This window comes from Embiotoca jacksoni, unplaced genomic scaffold (genome assembly GCF_022577435.1).
Source record: "Embiotoca jacksoni isolate LCO1_2020_lvr unplaced genomic scaffold, fEmbJac1.0.p SCAF_76, whole genome shotgun sequence".
NCBI lineage: Eukaryota > Metazoa > Chordata > Actinopteri > Embiotocidae > Embiotoca > Embiotoca jacksoni.
Genome location: NW_027185432.1, coordinates 364,453 through 382,268, shown reverse-complemented (window position 1 = coordinate 382,268; position 17,816 = coordinate 364,453). Strand labels below are relative to the sequence as shown.

Here is a 17,816-nt window from a genome sequence, read left to right as displayed (position 1 = left end):
ATCCAAAGTGAATAAAATGTGTCCATCAGTTATCTCGGTGTTGTTAGCTAAAGTCACTCCTCCTTATTAGTTTTCTGGAGGTCCATCTGAAAATAATCCCTCATTCATTAGAAAGTGAGATTCAAAAAGACCTGTTTTTGGGGGCGTGTCTGTTTGATTGACAGGCCTGTAGTGCAGTCAGGTTACAGCTATCGGTGGGCGGGACATATTATTGTCAGGTTTCCAATCAGATCAGTCAGATCCACCACTGGCTCCTCCCCCCAGCTCGTCCAAATATGGTCACTTCCTGCTGCAAACCGCTCCGAACTAGCAAAGATGGTGACGGACAGAATCTGAACTGGAGGCTTCATAACGAGGTGACTTCACTGCTGATTGGTTTAAACTCAAACACAAATATGAGTTAATATGAGTTTGGGGTAAAGAACTCATTAGCAGAACAGATTTTTATTCCTGTTGCAGCAGATATCTCCAAAAACCTGAGCAAATGACACCCACAGCTCTCTGCGTGGCGAGTCGAGGAACATTTCTAATCCGTGTGTGAGAAACGGTCTCACAAAGGCGTCGAGTTTCAGCAGCTCGATCGCTTCTGGTTCCCGAGATATGACGAACACACAGCAGCAGCTCGCCCCAGTGTGTAATGTGTGTCAGTGTGCTAATCCTTCACGACAGGCGAGCAGCAGTGAAGCTGAGAAAACTCCGACTGCATACCACACGCACACGCACATGCACACGCGCACACACACACACACACACACACACACACACACACACACACACACACACACACACACACACACACACACACACACACATGGATGACTGAACTGCAGCACATATGTGAATATGACAGTGTGTGTGTCTGGGAAAAGAAAGATGATGGCTTTTTATGTAAATGCACTGAAGATGAATTAGACAATAGGTGGAAAGTGGAGCAGGAGTGTGTGTCTGGCTGAGAGATGATTTATGAACCCGTATTAACAAAATAAAACAACAAAATAACAGTAATTAAGGAGCGGTGCAACTCTCATTACATTTTTTTTTATTTTAAACTGACGATATGAAGATGTTAACTATGTTCATTCATAGTTTATTTTAAAGCAGAAGTAATGTATCTTCTGGCCAATAGGGGGCAAGAGAATGAGCATGTTTGTTTTGTGAAGTTACCTTTAAACATCTCCAGCAAACAAATTAATTGTTCAAAATCCATTTCTCACCTGATGAATGTTACGTCCAATATTCACCAGCTCTGTTCGTTACCACTTTTAAAGAAAAATGTGCTGCAAAATGCAAAACATTTTCACCAGCTAGCTGCTAACTTTGTGCGTTTGGTGTTGGATAAATACTGCAGGGTGGGTATATTTGATATTTTTAAATTAAAACATTTGAATCTGTAAAAAAAAAAAAGACCGTTAAGAACTCAAAGAGAACCAAAACAAAGTTTAAGGGTCATAAAAATGGGTTTGTGTGTGAAGTGGGGATGCTTTAAAAATAAAAAAATATTGAAATAATCATAACATACAAATTTTTCACATTTAAGAAGCTGAAAGCTGAGATTTTATATTTTTTGTTTCATTTAAAAAAACAACTCAAAACTGTTAATTAATAAAGAATTGATTGATTAATCATTGCAGCTCTATATACGACTGTCTTTATACTTCATCCCATTCAATTGTACGTAAAATCATGATTTATGAATTATGAATTAACATTCAGCCATTGAAAACTTGACACTGAACAATCCTTCTTCATCGATATAAAGTCACTGAAATGAAAGCAGACGTATTTTAGTGTGTTGGATTCTGACTTATTAATCAGCCGGACGATTTTATTGGTAGATATATCGGTAACAGTGTCGACTGTTGTCGTGAACTTATCGTTCTATTTGTATTTTCTTTTTTATATTTATTTAAAGTGATCATATTCCCAGTTTACTGTTTGAGTGAACTGATGTCAGCGTGCACCATAAACTCCAGTTGGTTATCTTCCCTCCATCAAACATCTTTGTCACCAGTGAAATCACATAATCACAGAAAAAATAAATAACACTGTTCAAAAACCCTAAAAGTTTTAAAAGTGAGTGGAGACGTGAGACGTGGAGGAAGTGATCTGAGCCACTGAGCTCAGTGTGCAGCCAGTAAACGTGACTCAGCGCTGACGTGGTGAGAAGCTCATTCATGTGTATGTGAGACACTCACACACACACACACACACACACACACACACACACACACACACACACACACACACACACACACACACACACACACACACACACACACACACACCATCTGGCGTCAGTTACCACTCCACAACTTTTTCTGTTGTCGAAATTAAATTGCAGCATTAAAAAAAAAAAAAAAGAAATACACGACAGAACATTTTTTTCTGATTTGCTGAGTCACTGATGAGCTCGGTGCTGTTCAGCACTTAAGGATGTAAAAAACAAAACCAGTTCATTTGTCAAATATTTGTTTTTTTCCTCTAAAAGCTGAAACAAAATATGACTTAAACAACGTATGGCAGCCACGCCAGCTGTCCCTGCGTTCTGAATCACGCACTTTTTCTAGATACTTTCAGTACGTACTGTAGCTACACTTACAGAGTATCTACCGTTGCACATAGTATGTGTACAACTGGGACATACTGCTTCATCATAACAATAATAATAATATTTTTTTGTTCAATAATTGTCGTGAACATGATTCTGTTATTATGTTCGATAAACCTTTTGTTTTTAATTCATCTTAAGACACTTTATGTTAGCTGGTTGCTCAGGTTGCTCGAATATTTTAGTTTTAAAAGTTACTAAAACCTCCTAAACGCAGCATATCTTTCCAGAACAAATATTGCTGAGCTTGCTTGAATTTGCGTGAATTATTCTGATTGCAAAGATCGCGATTTTCCTGGAGGGGCCGGTTAATGTAAAACCAAAGATTCCCATGAGCCTCAGCTGCATTTAGAGCTAAATAATGAATATTTTGCCAACAGTATAATCTACAACAGTTCCATTTTATGTGCATCAGCATGTGAGCATCTTAGCATGTTAACCTTAGTGTGTAGTTAAAACTCTCTGTCTCTTCAGGAAACACACCAGGAAAAGATGTAAAAAACAAAACCAATTCATAGTCAATTGTTTTTTTTTCTCTCTAAAAGATGAAACAAAATATGACTTAAACAACGTATGGCAGCCACGCCAGCTGTCCCTGCGTTCTGAATCATGCACTTTTTCTAGATACTTTCAGTACGTACTGCAGCTACACTTACAGAGTATCTACCGTTGCACATAGTATGTGTACAGCTGGGACATACTGCTTCATAACAATGAGCCTTGAACTTTGAGCCACTTTGTCCACTTTACTACAAGTAGTAAAAAGAAAAAAAGGATTTGAAAAGAGTATGTTTCCTTTTAATGCTTCTTATTGTTCCTTTTGTGGGCGGGGCTTCAGCGCCACCAACTCTCCTGCCAGCTCAGTCGATGTGACGTATCTTCCGCTGCAGAGGATTGTGGGTCAGAATATCAAGAGTATCACGCTGACCTGCAGACTGCAGAACATCCTAGTACTTTTGGCCTCCTATATTTGACATACTATGTACTGGGACATACTGAATCCTTTTCTGGCATATTAACTAGTATGTTAGTATTTTGGATACTGGAACAGAGGGACTGTTTCAACCTTCAGATTAGCCACCATCATGCCGACTGACATAAAAGCGGCCTTTTATTTCCGCTGCAGTAAACACAGAGAGCACAGATGGACGACCCGGTTAACTGACCAGCACGGCTCATATTCACATCCGATGGTCTATTTCAAAGGGATGCAATTCTCATTAAAACACAGAGTTCTGATGCACAAAATACATTTGAAAAAATATCAATTTATTAACTATCTCTGAGGAGAAAATATTAAATCGTGATAATATTAATATAGTGGCAGCCAAATGAAGGCCTCCATGTGAACTGCTGCAGGGACAGAGGAGCACTTTCTCCAAAAGACTCCTCTAGCTCCGCTGTCACAAGGACAGATACAGGAGATTATTCCTGCCGACCGCAATAAGACTGTACAATAACTCACCTCTGGCAAAATCCATCACATAACAATAACACTGTTGACTGTGTTTCTTGGTTGTTGTATATAATATATATAGATATATACTGTACTGTATATACTGTGCATTTTATATTTTTTACAACTATTTACTGCTATTTTATTGCTTTTCTATTATTCTATTATTATCTTATTGCTTCTGTATGCTGCTGTCGTGAAAAAATTTCCCCTCGGGGATTAATAAAGTAACTACCTAACCTACCTAACCTAACCTAACCTAACTGACAACACAGCGTGTACAAACGGATAAATGTGAAGCAGAGGAACAGAAGTATGAAACCAGACCAGGTGTGAACAGTCTGGTAGTATTACAAAGCCCGAGGTCACCGACGTGTGAAGGGATCCATTTTATTTCTGCAAAAAAGGAGAACGACAGCTCTCACCCAGACCTCGCTGGTCGAATCAAGTTTGAATTTTCAGATTTATAATATTTTTTTGTTCAATAATTGTCGTGAACATGACTCTGTTATTACGTTCGATAAACCTTTTGTTTTTAATTCATCTTAAGACACTACATGTTAGCTGGTTGCTCGAATATTTTAGTTTTAAAAGTTACTAAAACCTCCTAAACGCAGCGCATCTTCCCGGGACAAATATTGCTGAGCTTGCTTGAATTTGCGTGAATTATTCTGATTGCAAAGATCGCAATTTTCCTGGAGGGGCCGGTTAATGTAAAACCAAAGACATTCCCATGAGCCTCAGCTGCATTTAGAGCTAAATAATGAATATTTTGCCAACAGTATAATCTACAACAGTTCCATTTTATGTGCATCAGCATGTGAGCATCTTAGCATGTTAACCTTAGTGTGTAGTTAAAACTCTCTGTCTCTCCAGGAAACACACCAGGAAATGTTGCTGCCGGTATGAAGCAAGATTCAAACAACATGCAAACTCAATTCAAATGACTCCAACATGCTCGGCCTTCTTCCCACATAAACTTTCCAGCTGCTTCATTTCAAAGGGGTTTATGACATGATGCAAGGCATGCTGGGAGATGCAGTCCTCCCTGCTGTCCCTTGCAGATGGACGTGTGTTTGCGCCCGTTTTCCTCAAACCCCCTCAGAGGGATTTCTACAGCAGCGGTGTTCACACAACGTGGTGAGAAACACCTTCAAACACACTGAACACATCACACACACACACACACACACACACACACACACACACACACACACACACACACACGTCTGTTTGACGAGGCCCAGTTGTGTGTCTGGAGGTGTGTTTGTTTTAAGCAGTAGCTGAGTGCAGATGGCCTCGCCTTCACCTGAACCCACACTGACTTTTACACGCACACACACACACACACACACACGCACGCACACACACGCACACACACGCACGCACACACACGCACACACACACACACACACACACACAATGTACCAGACTCTTATCTCTCTTCCCCAGAGAAGCCAATCCTGACTTCCTGCGATCGCTCAGGACTCCCTCCGCTGCCCACATACAGGAAGGGAATGTGAGTGTGAGTGTGTGTGTGCGTGTGTGTGTGTGTGTGCGTGCATGTGTGGCCTCAAAACAATTTCCTGCAGATAAACAAAGGCCCAACTGATATGCTCACCTTTTACCCTTTCTTCTTGCTCTAAACTACTTTGCACTTGTCCACTCTCTGAATCAATTTAAAGCTACAGAGGGAACCTTCCCACTGTTGCCCCGCCAACGGCTGCAGGTCGAAATTGCTTTGAGTCTGAGGACTTCAATACCCAGAAACCCCTCCTGTGTGGCCACATCATGAACTAGGTCGACCAACCGGTCATATATCTGCAGTGGACAATGACATGGGCACATATCAGACCCACAGCTGAGCAAGAGTTCCCCCCCTTCGCACAGTTCTTGTATCCACCACAGCGCAGAGCCAGACTCTCTCAAACCCGCTGTAATAATTCAGTATTCTGAGCCTGAATCGACATGATTGGGTCTGACGGTTCAGGTTGTGAATTACAAACTCGAGTGTTCAAACATTTACAAATAGGTTTCGTATATTTCTCAACATAACTTTCAGACGGAACATTAAAATAAGGATGTTTCGGTTCGTTAAATGCTTGTTGCTTCTATCGTTCTGGCTTTGTAGATGGAATTATTTTAGTTTACAAGTTGCTTACTTTTTTTTCTGTCAAATAATAAACGCAGAACATTATCAAGGTCACAAACAACTTTTTTTTCTTTACAGTCTAACAATTATTGTTGTTAATTACATGATTGTTGTCAATATCAGATGTCAGAAAGATCAATCATTATTGATCCACCTTTGAAGCCAAAGTTAATATACTGCCTTGTTTTGTCTGACCAGGTGTCAAAACCCCAAATATACTCACGTTTGTGGTGATTTAGTAAACTGTATTATATGAAATGAAGATTTGTCCACCTCACGACTTCACACACTACAGACATTGAATCTGACCATAGTTGGCGTGAACAACAACAATCACAATTTTATATCTTTATAAAACCTGCACCTGGGGTTGTATTTCATTTAAAGCACACATAAACACTGGACTGACACTTCATCACTGGGACACCCTGACTGGGTGCATCTCACTAACGCAGGGCAGCAAGCTGCTGAGGAACAGCCTAAATAATTCTGGCGCACACAGCTCCAGGATCAGTGCTTTACTTAAAAAATGAAATGACATTAGATCTCATCGACACCCTCCTCTCATTCTCACCCTATGAAACATGACAACAGGGCTTTAAATCACACATACACACAGATACACACACACACACACACACACACACACACACACACACACACACACACACACACAGTTTCCTTCCCCAGGTAGTCAGACTGATGAGAAACTAACGCTACAAATTATTATAATACTATTTTGTGATAAATATCAGTCATCTTTAGTGTTCTGGGCTCCAGATGAGATTGAATCAGACAGACTGGTTAGAACAATATGTTTAAGAATGTATTTCATTTGTCAGGTGTTAAAAACCAATAGAAATAATTATAACCAAATAAACATGGCATGAATGTGTTCCTTAAATTAGCACTAGTGATGCTGTGCCAATGAATTAATTACACTAATGACTGACATGTTGGGGATGGGGGGGCCTTTAATTAGAGCAGTGTTAAACCCAGACTATGAAGTACAGGGTTAGTCAGATTAACATGGATTACATCCATCTGCACCGCTACTGTCTAGGAAAGGAAACCAGAGAGAGGCTGGCTGGGAGTACATACTACTGGATGGATGGATGGATGGATGGATGGATGGATGGATAGATGGATGGATGGATGGTGGATGGAGGAGGATGGATGATGGATGGAGGAGGAAGGATGATGGATGAGGATAGATGAGGATGGATGATGATGATGGATGGATGGATGGATGACAGATGGATGGATGACGGATGGAGGGATGCTGATGGATGAGGATGGATGATGATGGATGGATGATGGCTAGATGGATGACAGATGATCCATGGATGGATGACGGATGGATGGATGATGGATGGATGGATGGATGGATGAGGATGGATGATGATGGATGATGATGGATGGATGAAGGGATGGATGGATGATAGATGATGGATGGTGGATCGAGGATGATGGATGGGTGATGATGGATGAATGATGGATGGTGATGGATGAGGATAGATGATGGTGGATGAGAATGGATGATGATGGATGGATGGATGGATGACGGATGATGGATGGATGGATGATGGATGATGATGGATGGATGGATGGCTTTTAATTAGAGCAGTGTTAAACCCAGACTATGAAGTACAGGGTTAGTCAGATTAACATGGATTACATCCATCTGCACCGCTACTGTCTAGGAAAGGAAACCAGAGATAGGCTGGCTGGGAGTACATACTACTGGATGGATGGATGGATGGATGGATGGATGGATGGATGGATGATGATGGATGGATGATGGATGATGATGATGGATGGATGGATGGATGATGGATGGATGATGATGATGGATGGATGGATGGATGGATGGATGGGTGATGGATGATGATGGGTGATGGATGGATGATGGATGATGGATGGATGGGTGATGGATGGATGATGGATGGATGATGGATGGATGATGGATGATGATGGATGATGGATGGATGGGTGATGGATGGATGATGGATGGATGATGACGGATGGAACTGTGCTGCTCTTCTGGACTTCCCAGGTGTTATCGAAGCGAATGGATCCCAGGTGACGGTGGAAGGAGCCATTTGCAGGCCTTTTATTTATTCATTGACGGAAGCACATCAACAATGTTTTTGTAATAACTCTCACTGGCAGCAGGGGGAGACAAAAGCTCTGCACACTTCAATCATGATACCACATTATTGTGATTTCCAACATTTTCCGACATGCCGAGTCTTGTGATAACACATATTGTGATTTATATATTATAGGATTATCTACTCTAATGCAGCCAGTACACACACACACGCATGCACGCACGCACGCATGCACGCATGCGCATGCACACACACACACACACACACACACACACACACACACACACACACACACACACACTTGGAGGCAGCTGAATGATATAGATTAGTAGTGTGAAAGATAATCCATTCATTCCCACACAAAGGATTTCTGTTTCCTGCCACAACAACTGTAAACCACCAGCTGGCTGCAGCAGACGTCCGGACCGGTGCTGGCCGGGGAGCTTCAGATGTGACAAAATGTGAGAGAAAAGAGAGGAGGGAGGGAAAGGCTGAACCCCCTCCACACATATATGTGCACACGCTTCCTGGTGAAGGTTATCGTTTTACATTCTGCAAAACACTTCACTCCAGTCTGGACGCCCGTTTTTCTGCCACCCTTCCCAGCAGAACCACAGTTTACAAGCACCGGGGAAATAGTCTGAATCAGTGTCGGCCGCTCGTAGATGCTGTGGTAATATTTAAAGAATATTAAAGAGGTATTTTAAACTGATGATTTATTCCGCCCACACAATATTTCTGCAGTCACTTAAAACTGTTGTTCAGTATTTTATAAGATTTTAAGAGATCCCACTCAGTACCAGGTGGAATATTATAATGATTATGAGACAACAAGAATAAATAATAATAATAATAATGATAATAATTAATAATACAGTCTGGGCCGGCAGGATCTGTAGGAATATTATCAGAGACCAAGCTAGGCTGCATGCTATTGATTACTTTGATATTATGGCTGAGTTGGCAGGAGACGTGTGCCTCCACACACACACACACACACACACACACAGAAACCACCTTACTACAATATGACTGTGCCCTTCCCTCCCTCGCTCGCTCACACACACACACACACACACACACACACACACACACACACACACGCTGAAACTCAGGGAAATATAACACACACACCTTCAGCGCCGTTTTCTCTCAATTCACCGGCGATGAGAACAACGTCAGACCGGTAGATAATAGGTCGGTCACGGTCGGGTTAGTATCCAGCCCTCGGTGTGTCCTCTTCCGTGAATCCCCGGTACAAACCAGCGGGGTCGTTGAGCTCGAGGCGGATTCCCAGTCTTCCCAGTTCCCCATTCATCACCGGGTATTAAAATCTCCGTATCAACGGACCACCACCATTACTCTCCTTCCTCCGGTGAGCACGAGCAGGACGTCTGGAGAGCTCCGGTGGCACGAGTCTCCTCCGGTCGACGGGACAAGATGCATTATTCATGAGAGGGGCGTGGCCAATACGCTCAGCGTGCCCACGCACGCGCGGTTGTGTGTGTGTGTTTGCGCGTGCGCGTGCGCTACAGACAACAACAGAATCCGTGGGTTCTGTTGAAGAAGCAGCTGTCGCGATGAGGCGTTCGTGAGATGCGCGAGGACCTCTAGTGGTCAAAGGAGAGTTAGCAGCGAGAAACAGTCTTTAACATCCAGTGTGTGAGCTCAGCGGGCAGCAGAGGGAACTGTGAAGGAGGAAGTCAGAGCCTCACTGATTCCAGCATGATTGGCTTCTTTTATTTCCATGAACACACAGGCTGTAGTTTATTTTGACCACATACACCTCTCTGCTCACGGAAATACTCATCAGGGCACGAAGACATTGTTAATCCACAACCCCGTTACCAAAAACAGTATGACGCTCTGTGAAATGTAACACAGAATCCAATGATTTGCAAATCACATAAACTCAAAGTTAATTGTTAATATAACAAACCCAACATGCCCAATGTTGAAACTGAGAAATGTTATTGTTTTATGAAAAATATTTGCTCGTTTTGAATTTGATGGCAGCAACACGTTTCAAAAAAGTTGGGACAGGGTCATGTTTACCACTGTGTTGCATCACCTCTTCTTTTTTACAACACTCTTTAAGCATTTGGGAACTGAGGAGACCAGTTGCTGGAGTTTTTAAAGTGAAATGTTGTCCCATTCTTGGCTGATTGAGGATTTCAGCTGCTCAACATTGCTGTAAAATGTAGCTAAAACAACTATTTAAAGCAAATACAAAGTAAATTGAAATATAAATCACAAAGTTAAAATCGGGTTGCTACATTTAAAAATGTTTCGATAGACAAGAGCCATTTAGTGTGAACTGACCGTGATTTTCAGCACAGTCCTGTCCTGTGGAGTGTTTACGGTGGAAGTAAGGGAGTTTATAACCATGCTGACATTAAAGAGGCTTTGTAAGCAAAATTCTCAAGTCTGTTACTGAAACCAACAAACCTGTGAGGCATGATTGGTTGAAATTCCTACAATTTTACTGTCAGTTCACATGTTTTAACTTCTTTTTTTACAATCAAATTTTTGATATGTGTGTTAATATGCTCTAAAAATTATTTTTTTATATGTTTATATTAGTTTAATGTTTGAATTCATTACATGAATACAAAAAAGGACCGACCTTGCTGTGTGATGTTGGACTCAAGAATTCACAACAGCTCGGCTCTGTTCTTTCTTATATTGAAACGGCAGAAATAAAGTCACTCAAATAAAAATCCTTTCTTTACTGTACTATTTTTTTTTCATCCTTCCTTTCCTTACCTCAACTGAACTGGTGCAAAGGACTCTGGGTACTGCCAGTGCAACCCAGTATCATGGCAAAGTGTGAAATAGACACGCTGGTCCACGGCAGCAAAATGTGAAATAGCCACGCGTTGGCCTCTCCAGGCATGACAGTTACACGTTTAGAAAGCGTGAAACTTACATGCACGTAAATGTCATGTGACCAAGGTCCCGCAGCAGAGGGAATAAAGGCCATTTTTTTGTAGCATTAGGAGGAAGGAGGGGTGGCTTGGTGGCATTAGTCGCAGACTTCCATGTAGGACGACGATTTCCTGTAAATCCCATGGCTGTACGCATGCAGTTGGTTTCATTTTCATCCACTACAGGAAAATGTGTAACTGTCACGACTAGACAGGCTAACGTGTGACTATTTGACGCTTTTCTGTAGTGGACCTACGTCCTGAATTGTATCACATCTCTCTTTATTCTGTTAGCAAACTCTGATTCAACCAGCTGAGCTTCACTTCCTTCCAAAATGACAAACGTCAGCAGGAGGCAGAAAATATCAGTGGCCACTAATTAATGTTAATGTAAATTTCCGTTCCATTGCTGGTCAGATAGAAAAGAAGCAGGAGTAACCGTGTTATGACGTCATGGTGATGTGTGGTGAACCTGAAAGATGCAGTCGAGAGTTGTCTAATCACATTAGAAATAAAAAAAAGTCAAACAATACCGATTCGCTGCCAATAAAAGAGGGCGGGTCTGAAAATGAATACAATCTGTAAACAGTTTTTATTGAATGCTCACAGACTGACAGACTACCAGGTGACTTTTACCAGAAAACTATTATTAGATCATTAATTCATGTTTTACACGTTAAAGTAGTATTTTATTTTCTCTCGATGTTGGAGAGGGCGGAGCCTCAGCTCCCTGTATTAACAAAACTGCCACTGCTCAGATCAGGATCAGGACCAGAGAAACTTGACGGTGACATCACTAATGTTTACTTTACACCTTCACCAATACTTTCATAAAACATATTTTCCATCTAGTGTACACTACAAACAATTCCTCTCCTACAATACAAGAAACTTCAGCAGATGAACATATCGGCGTGCTAACGTGACGTTCCGTATGAGCAGAACAGACTTTACAGAAATGACAGTTTAAATTGGTGGAAACACATTCTTCAGTAGAGCCGACTGCAGGCGCGGCGAGAAGACCCAACAGACCCAACGATAGAAACCGAGCAGCCGAGGAAATAAGTCGGATTTGCGCGTGTTTATCATGCAGCGGCTGTCATTGGATAATGCCGTAGATGTGAGACAGGTTTAAGGCGTTCCACGTCTTGGCCGACACCACGGGGTAAATGTCAGCTCTCTCGAAGCTGTTGAAGTCGGTGGACACGCTGACGGAGTAAGCACCCATGTTGTCGATGAGGAGCCAGTCCCCCACATGCAGCTCGGGGATCCAGTAGTTCTCGGTGACTCTGTCGATGCTGTCGCAGGTCGGACCCCAGATCACGGACTTGTATCTGGGCTCGCTGCTCTCTACAGCCTGAGGAGGGCGCCAGTATAGAAATATGAAATCACACAGGGTAACAATGTGACCTTTAAATCACAGTCGAACATTTTTATTGGCCAAGTGTTCCTTAAAGTAAGTTGGGCTGTTATGCAATTCATTTCATTCACCAGGTTGGTTCGTTGTGCTGAATTTAGAGCCCAGTATCCCAAAAAATGAAATCTATCATGAACAATTCCACTTAAGATTTATTTTCAAGGGCAACATGAAGTTTCAGTGCAGGAAGTAATGAGATGGAAAGATCAGCTGCTGCAGGTCACAGTTTGATTAGTGTCATTAGTTTTGTCTGCAGTTTATGTTATTTTGTCAAATAGTGACATTCTTAAGTGGTGATTTACAGGTTTCCCACTATTAAGTCAAATTAAAACTCTCCAACTTCCACTGAGTAAAAAACTGAAACTTCACGACCTCTAATGAACGGAAAACATGGTGTCGTTGTGATGAACAGACAAGAAACTGACATCTCATTTAAAAACATGTTCCTCCAGTTGATATTTCAAATAAATTAAATTCATGTCGAAATTCTGGCTGCAGTCAAAGGTTTTATCTAACGATAACGATAATTAGCTGTAATCTAATAATAAGCTACATTTTCAGTTTCTGCCAGTGAGCATTAGCGCTATAAACATAAACACTGATGATAACGAGCCAACTAACTTTCAGCTACAGACGTGGAAGATATTACATTTTGATAAGTGGAAACTAAAATTTAAACATGCGAACAAAATTGCCTGATATTCCAGAACTTGAACCAAAAAATTATCAAATTTCCTGAAATTCCCTGACTATCCCTGTCTGGATAAGAGGTTTTAAAACTCGTGCTATTCCCTGCTATTTCCTGACCTGTGGGATCCTTGGACTCATGCTGAGTAGTTATTTACCCTGTGAAGATACGGTTCAAGGTTGCTGTGAGCGGGGTCAAAGGTGATGCAGCTCAAGGAGCCGTACACGCCGTCATTAATGTAGTACATCATCACTCTGTCAGAGATGTTGTCTTCTCCATCTGGAAAAACATGTGCAAAAAAATAGAGTTAAAAAATGGCAAGGAAATTTATCACAATACAAATGTTTAAATATGGAAATAGTCATGAAAATGATTGTTATTTCTCCACATTCCCTGTGGCGCTCCGTCAACCTCCAAAACATCTGTTTGAATATTCATATCTATATATTTCCCGTCTCGTTCGTCCACGTCATTGACGACGACTCTCTTGGCGATGACGTTGGCTGCCAGCGTGAAGGCTGATTCCACGTAGTACCGGCCGGGTTCTGCTATGATCTCCACCCCACTGTCAGGAGGGAAGAACTCATCCAGCGATTCATTGATGACTTCTGAAAACTAGGAGGACAAATAACAACAGGTTAGCAGCATATTTCATAAATTTTACACCTCTATTAATATTTCAGGCCTTCTGTGGAGACATTTGTGACATCACAAGCAACAAACTTTCTGCCTGTGTTTCCTCGAAGTTCGATCCAAGCTAGAAAACCAGTCATCACTGATTCTTGAGAAACAGGTTCTAATTAAAAGAAATAATAATGATTTTAAGAAATCTAAACTTACATGCTTATAGAACAAGGTCCCGGCAATCAAGCAATATGACGGTGCGACCTCCTGATTTTGTAATATTTTAATAGTTTGTGTTTTTTTCCGTCATTGCTTAGTTTTTGTCAACACCGTCAGACAGAATAAAAAGTTAATTATTCCTATTTTATTTTATCATATAAAGATGTAGAATTTTTAAATTATTGTTACTCCACCTTACGTACACAAAAATACTGTTAAATGTTGAATATTCACTTTTGCTTACTTTTTGTACTATTTTACATGTGCTTCTTTAAAAACTCTTTTAACACGAGCATTACATATACATTTCAATGAGATAACTCCTTTAATATACTAACTGCATTGGAGGAATAATATAATAATAAAACGTATAGTACCACTTCAGATTTAAAGGACGTGTTGATACACAAACACAAGCTGAGTGTTGTACTGAACACACTGCCTATTTAAAGGTTCTGATCATTGAGTGAAAACAGAACAATTAACAAGAAATAGTAGTAGCATTTATATCTAAGTGATATCCCGATTATAGATTGAAGTTTTAAGTTACAGATTCTGATATTTATCGATGAAATGTTACTCAACATCCACCTTAAAACCAACTGAACATATCTGGAACAGAACAGCTGATGTGACGCTTGTTTCAGACTGTTGGGATCATTTATTGTTTATTGTTTGCAGAACTTGCAGAATGTGAATGCCTTGACCTTCGTTGTCTAATATTTTAAAACAAACAGTTGCCAGAGACGTAAAAGTTGTGTTTAAAAGTTTCCTCCCTAAAGATGAGGACATATTTACACCAGCACATTTTTCTTGATGTTTTTTTTTCCAGATTCAGTCTTCTTCAAACTAATTTCTTGCACACATTTCTTTCAGTGTCAGCCACCATTTTCCTTTAATTGATTGTCAAATTCCTGAAAGGCCACCTGATAAGAACAATTTCATCATGCTGTGACCAAACAGAAATGAAACACAAACTACTGTTTCAGTTTGCAGATCTTTGGCATTATTTCTGTCTTCAAGTGGGAATTTCTGGTTTTCTCTCGATCAAGACAAATCTGTTTCCACATCTTATTACCACCGACACAGCGAGGTGAAACAAACAGTGCGGTCACTGTGTGCCTAATTTCAAGTGCAAGAAATCATGAGGTCAGTTGGTAGCAGCGAGCAAACAAAAGGTCAGCATCAGATATTGGAGAATATGAAATGTTTTGAGTTTCCTTTTCTCGTAAGTAAGGTGCATTTTGTAGAACTTAAAGTTTACAAGGTCCTGAAGGTAAAACTGGTAAATGTCTGAATGAATGAGCACTAGCATTGTGTACGTTTATATTTTCTAATTTTACCTCTTCGAATTTCTCTTGGAAGTCCCCGATCCCAGAAAATCCTCCACCGATGTCCAAGAGTCTCATCTGGAATCCCAACAAACTCTGTAAAAGACGTGATGAACTGAATCAAGAGGCTGCAGGGAAAATATCTGAGAGGCAGCGTTGAAGGCTGATTAGCAACACAAATGTAAATTATCTATACAAAATTTGTTTATTCTGTAATGCTGTATTTCCATGACAACGACTTACCGCGATGTCAAAGACGTGCCGGGCGTCTGCTATGGCCCGCTTGAAGGCCAAACCTCCAGTGCACCCGCTGCCTACGTGGAAGCTGACCCCGATGACCTCTAAGGTCAGCTCTCCAGCACGTTGCAGCAGCTTACCAACTGAGGCCAGTCGGGCTCCAAACTTCAAACTGAATCTGATCAGGGATTCGGAGTCGTCCACTGCAATGCGAATCACCAGTCTGGGAAGTGATCCAAAACACATTATGAATTAATAATCAATGCAATCAATAATCTATGAAAACAAAAGCCATGAGTAGTTGTGGACTTACTTGGCTTGGGCATGACAAAGAGAAATCTTAAGAAGTTCGTCCTCGCTATCAAAAGCCATGACATCTACTCGGTGAGTGTGGGCGTATCTGATGTGGGACAGCGGTTTGGTTGTGTGAGCATAAATGATCCTGTCAGGTGTCACTCCGAGGGACAGGGCCAGCTCCATCTCAGCCTGTCACAGCAAAACGGGTTTCAAATGATCAAACTGAGGAGGAAAACGAGACAAGCGTCCAAACATTCCGTCAGTACCTTGCTGGCACAGTCGAACCCTGTTCCCAGAGCACTGAGCATCCGGAGAACTGCCGCCGTGTTGTTGCACTTCATTGCATAGAAAGGCTTGACTCGAGGTAAGTTGGTGATCCACCGGAGGTGTCTCTGGAACATACTGTCCAGATCTGCCACATAGAATGGCTCTTCATTGTCCTGAATGAACAAAGTAAAATGAATATTTCATTTTAGAAGACTCAACTTAATATTTCCACGTAATTACAGATAAATGTAGTTAATGAAATGTGAAAGTGACGTGATGTCTCTGATACTCACCACTAAACACAGATCTTTTATTCTACTGTCTATGACATCACTGATGGTCCTTCCATTGTCCAAAATTTCAATGTAGTTATTTTGGTTCTTCTTATTGTTATATCCATTTCTTGTTACCGGGGCTACAAGGAACCACAAGCAGTACATTTAAAACTGCTTACACAAGAAATATTATTAATGTGAAGATGAATAAAAAACCATCAGCTCTTCCTTTGTTTAATTTATGTGAAAAACGAAATCCACAGACACATGAAACATCACCCTGTGAGCTTATTTTCTTACCATGGCTTCTGTTGTCCTCCATATATTTCAAACCTGAAAAACTCAAACGGGTTCAAGTAGAAGAGTTTTTTCCAGGAAACGAAACTCTACATAAGTTTGATAGTCGGCGCTCGCAGAAGTCCAACAGATGCTCATCAATACAAGCTGATTTTGTTGGTGCACACTGAGCTTTTCCCCACCTACTGCTAGGAAACCAACAATAAACCTATTTACTTTGAAAAACCAGTCGTATGAGTCCCTTAACATGCAAAGAGAACTCTTTATTCATTAGGTATACTAGAAAAAAACAGGTAAGTTGTTATGTATGCAGGCTGACAGGGGAGAAGCTGTTGTTTATTCTGGTTATTACAGTACATCAATCTGAAGCCGTCTAGATTAAATAAATACATAAATAAACATATGTATATATATATATATATATATACAGTATCCTTCCACACAAAGCTGTTTTGCATTTTTAGTAAAAGGCTCAATTGACATTTCAGTGGTTAGAGTAAAATGTAAACCTTCCCAATCATAGTGAGAGTATGTTTTTAGGTTAATTTAATTAAATTGTAAAATCACATTGTAACCTGGTGCCACAACACAAAACTCAACTGCAGCTTTCAAAGACGGCTGATTTTGACTGATTATAGTGAATGTTCTCATACATTTTTAAGTTTAATTTTTTTCTTTGCTGCTGTGATGACTGAATTTCCCCACTGTGGGATTAAAAAAAGTCAAATCTAATCTAAATGCAAATAAGTAGTGATTATTTTTTCCAGGACAGTTTAGTTTTAACAGAGAGAACCTACGTGTTGCCCACAGCCTCGATGTAAAAGTGTTTGTAACTTCCGGGTCTGAAAAATGAGGCGGAGGCGGAAGTGTCTTAAGCTGCAATACCACCGAATTCCACTAGAGGTCG

The 17,816-nt window shown here is 40.8% G+C and overlaps 2 protein-coding genes across 2 annotated transcripts in view; both read right to left on the bottom strand.

Annotated features, from left to right (window-relative positions):
* The window catches only part of LOC138215464 (protein TANC2-like), a 49,964-nt gene extending 40,215 nt beyond the window's left edge, over positions 1–9,749 (bottom strand). The window contains exon 1 of the mRNA XM_069177637.1: positions 9,465–9,749. The gene's annotated coding sequence lies outside the window, so the exon portion shown is untranslated. The remainder of the gene's footprint in view (positions 1–9,464) is intronic.
* A 2,607-nt stretch (positions 9,750–12,356) lies between these two features.
* Positions 12,357–16,504, bottom strand: LOC138215487 (ornithine decarboxylase-like). Its single transcript, XM_069177673.1, has 7 exons — positions 16,337–16,504; positions 16,087–16,259; positions 15,780–15,996; positions 15,549–15,632; positions 13,816–13,977; positions 13,520–13,642; positions 12,357–12,614 (listed from the first exon to the last, which is right to left on the bottom strand). The coding sequence occupies exons 1-7, from the start codon at positions 16,469–16,471 to the stop codon at positions 12,357–12,359; spliced, it is 1,152 nt and encodes a 383-aa protein (XP_069033774.1). The 5' UTR covers positions 16,472–16,504.
* Between the last annotated feature and the right edge of the window lie 1,312 nt (positions 16,505–17,816).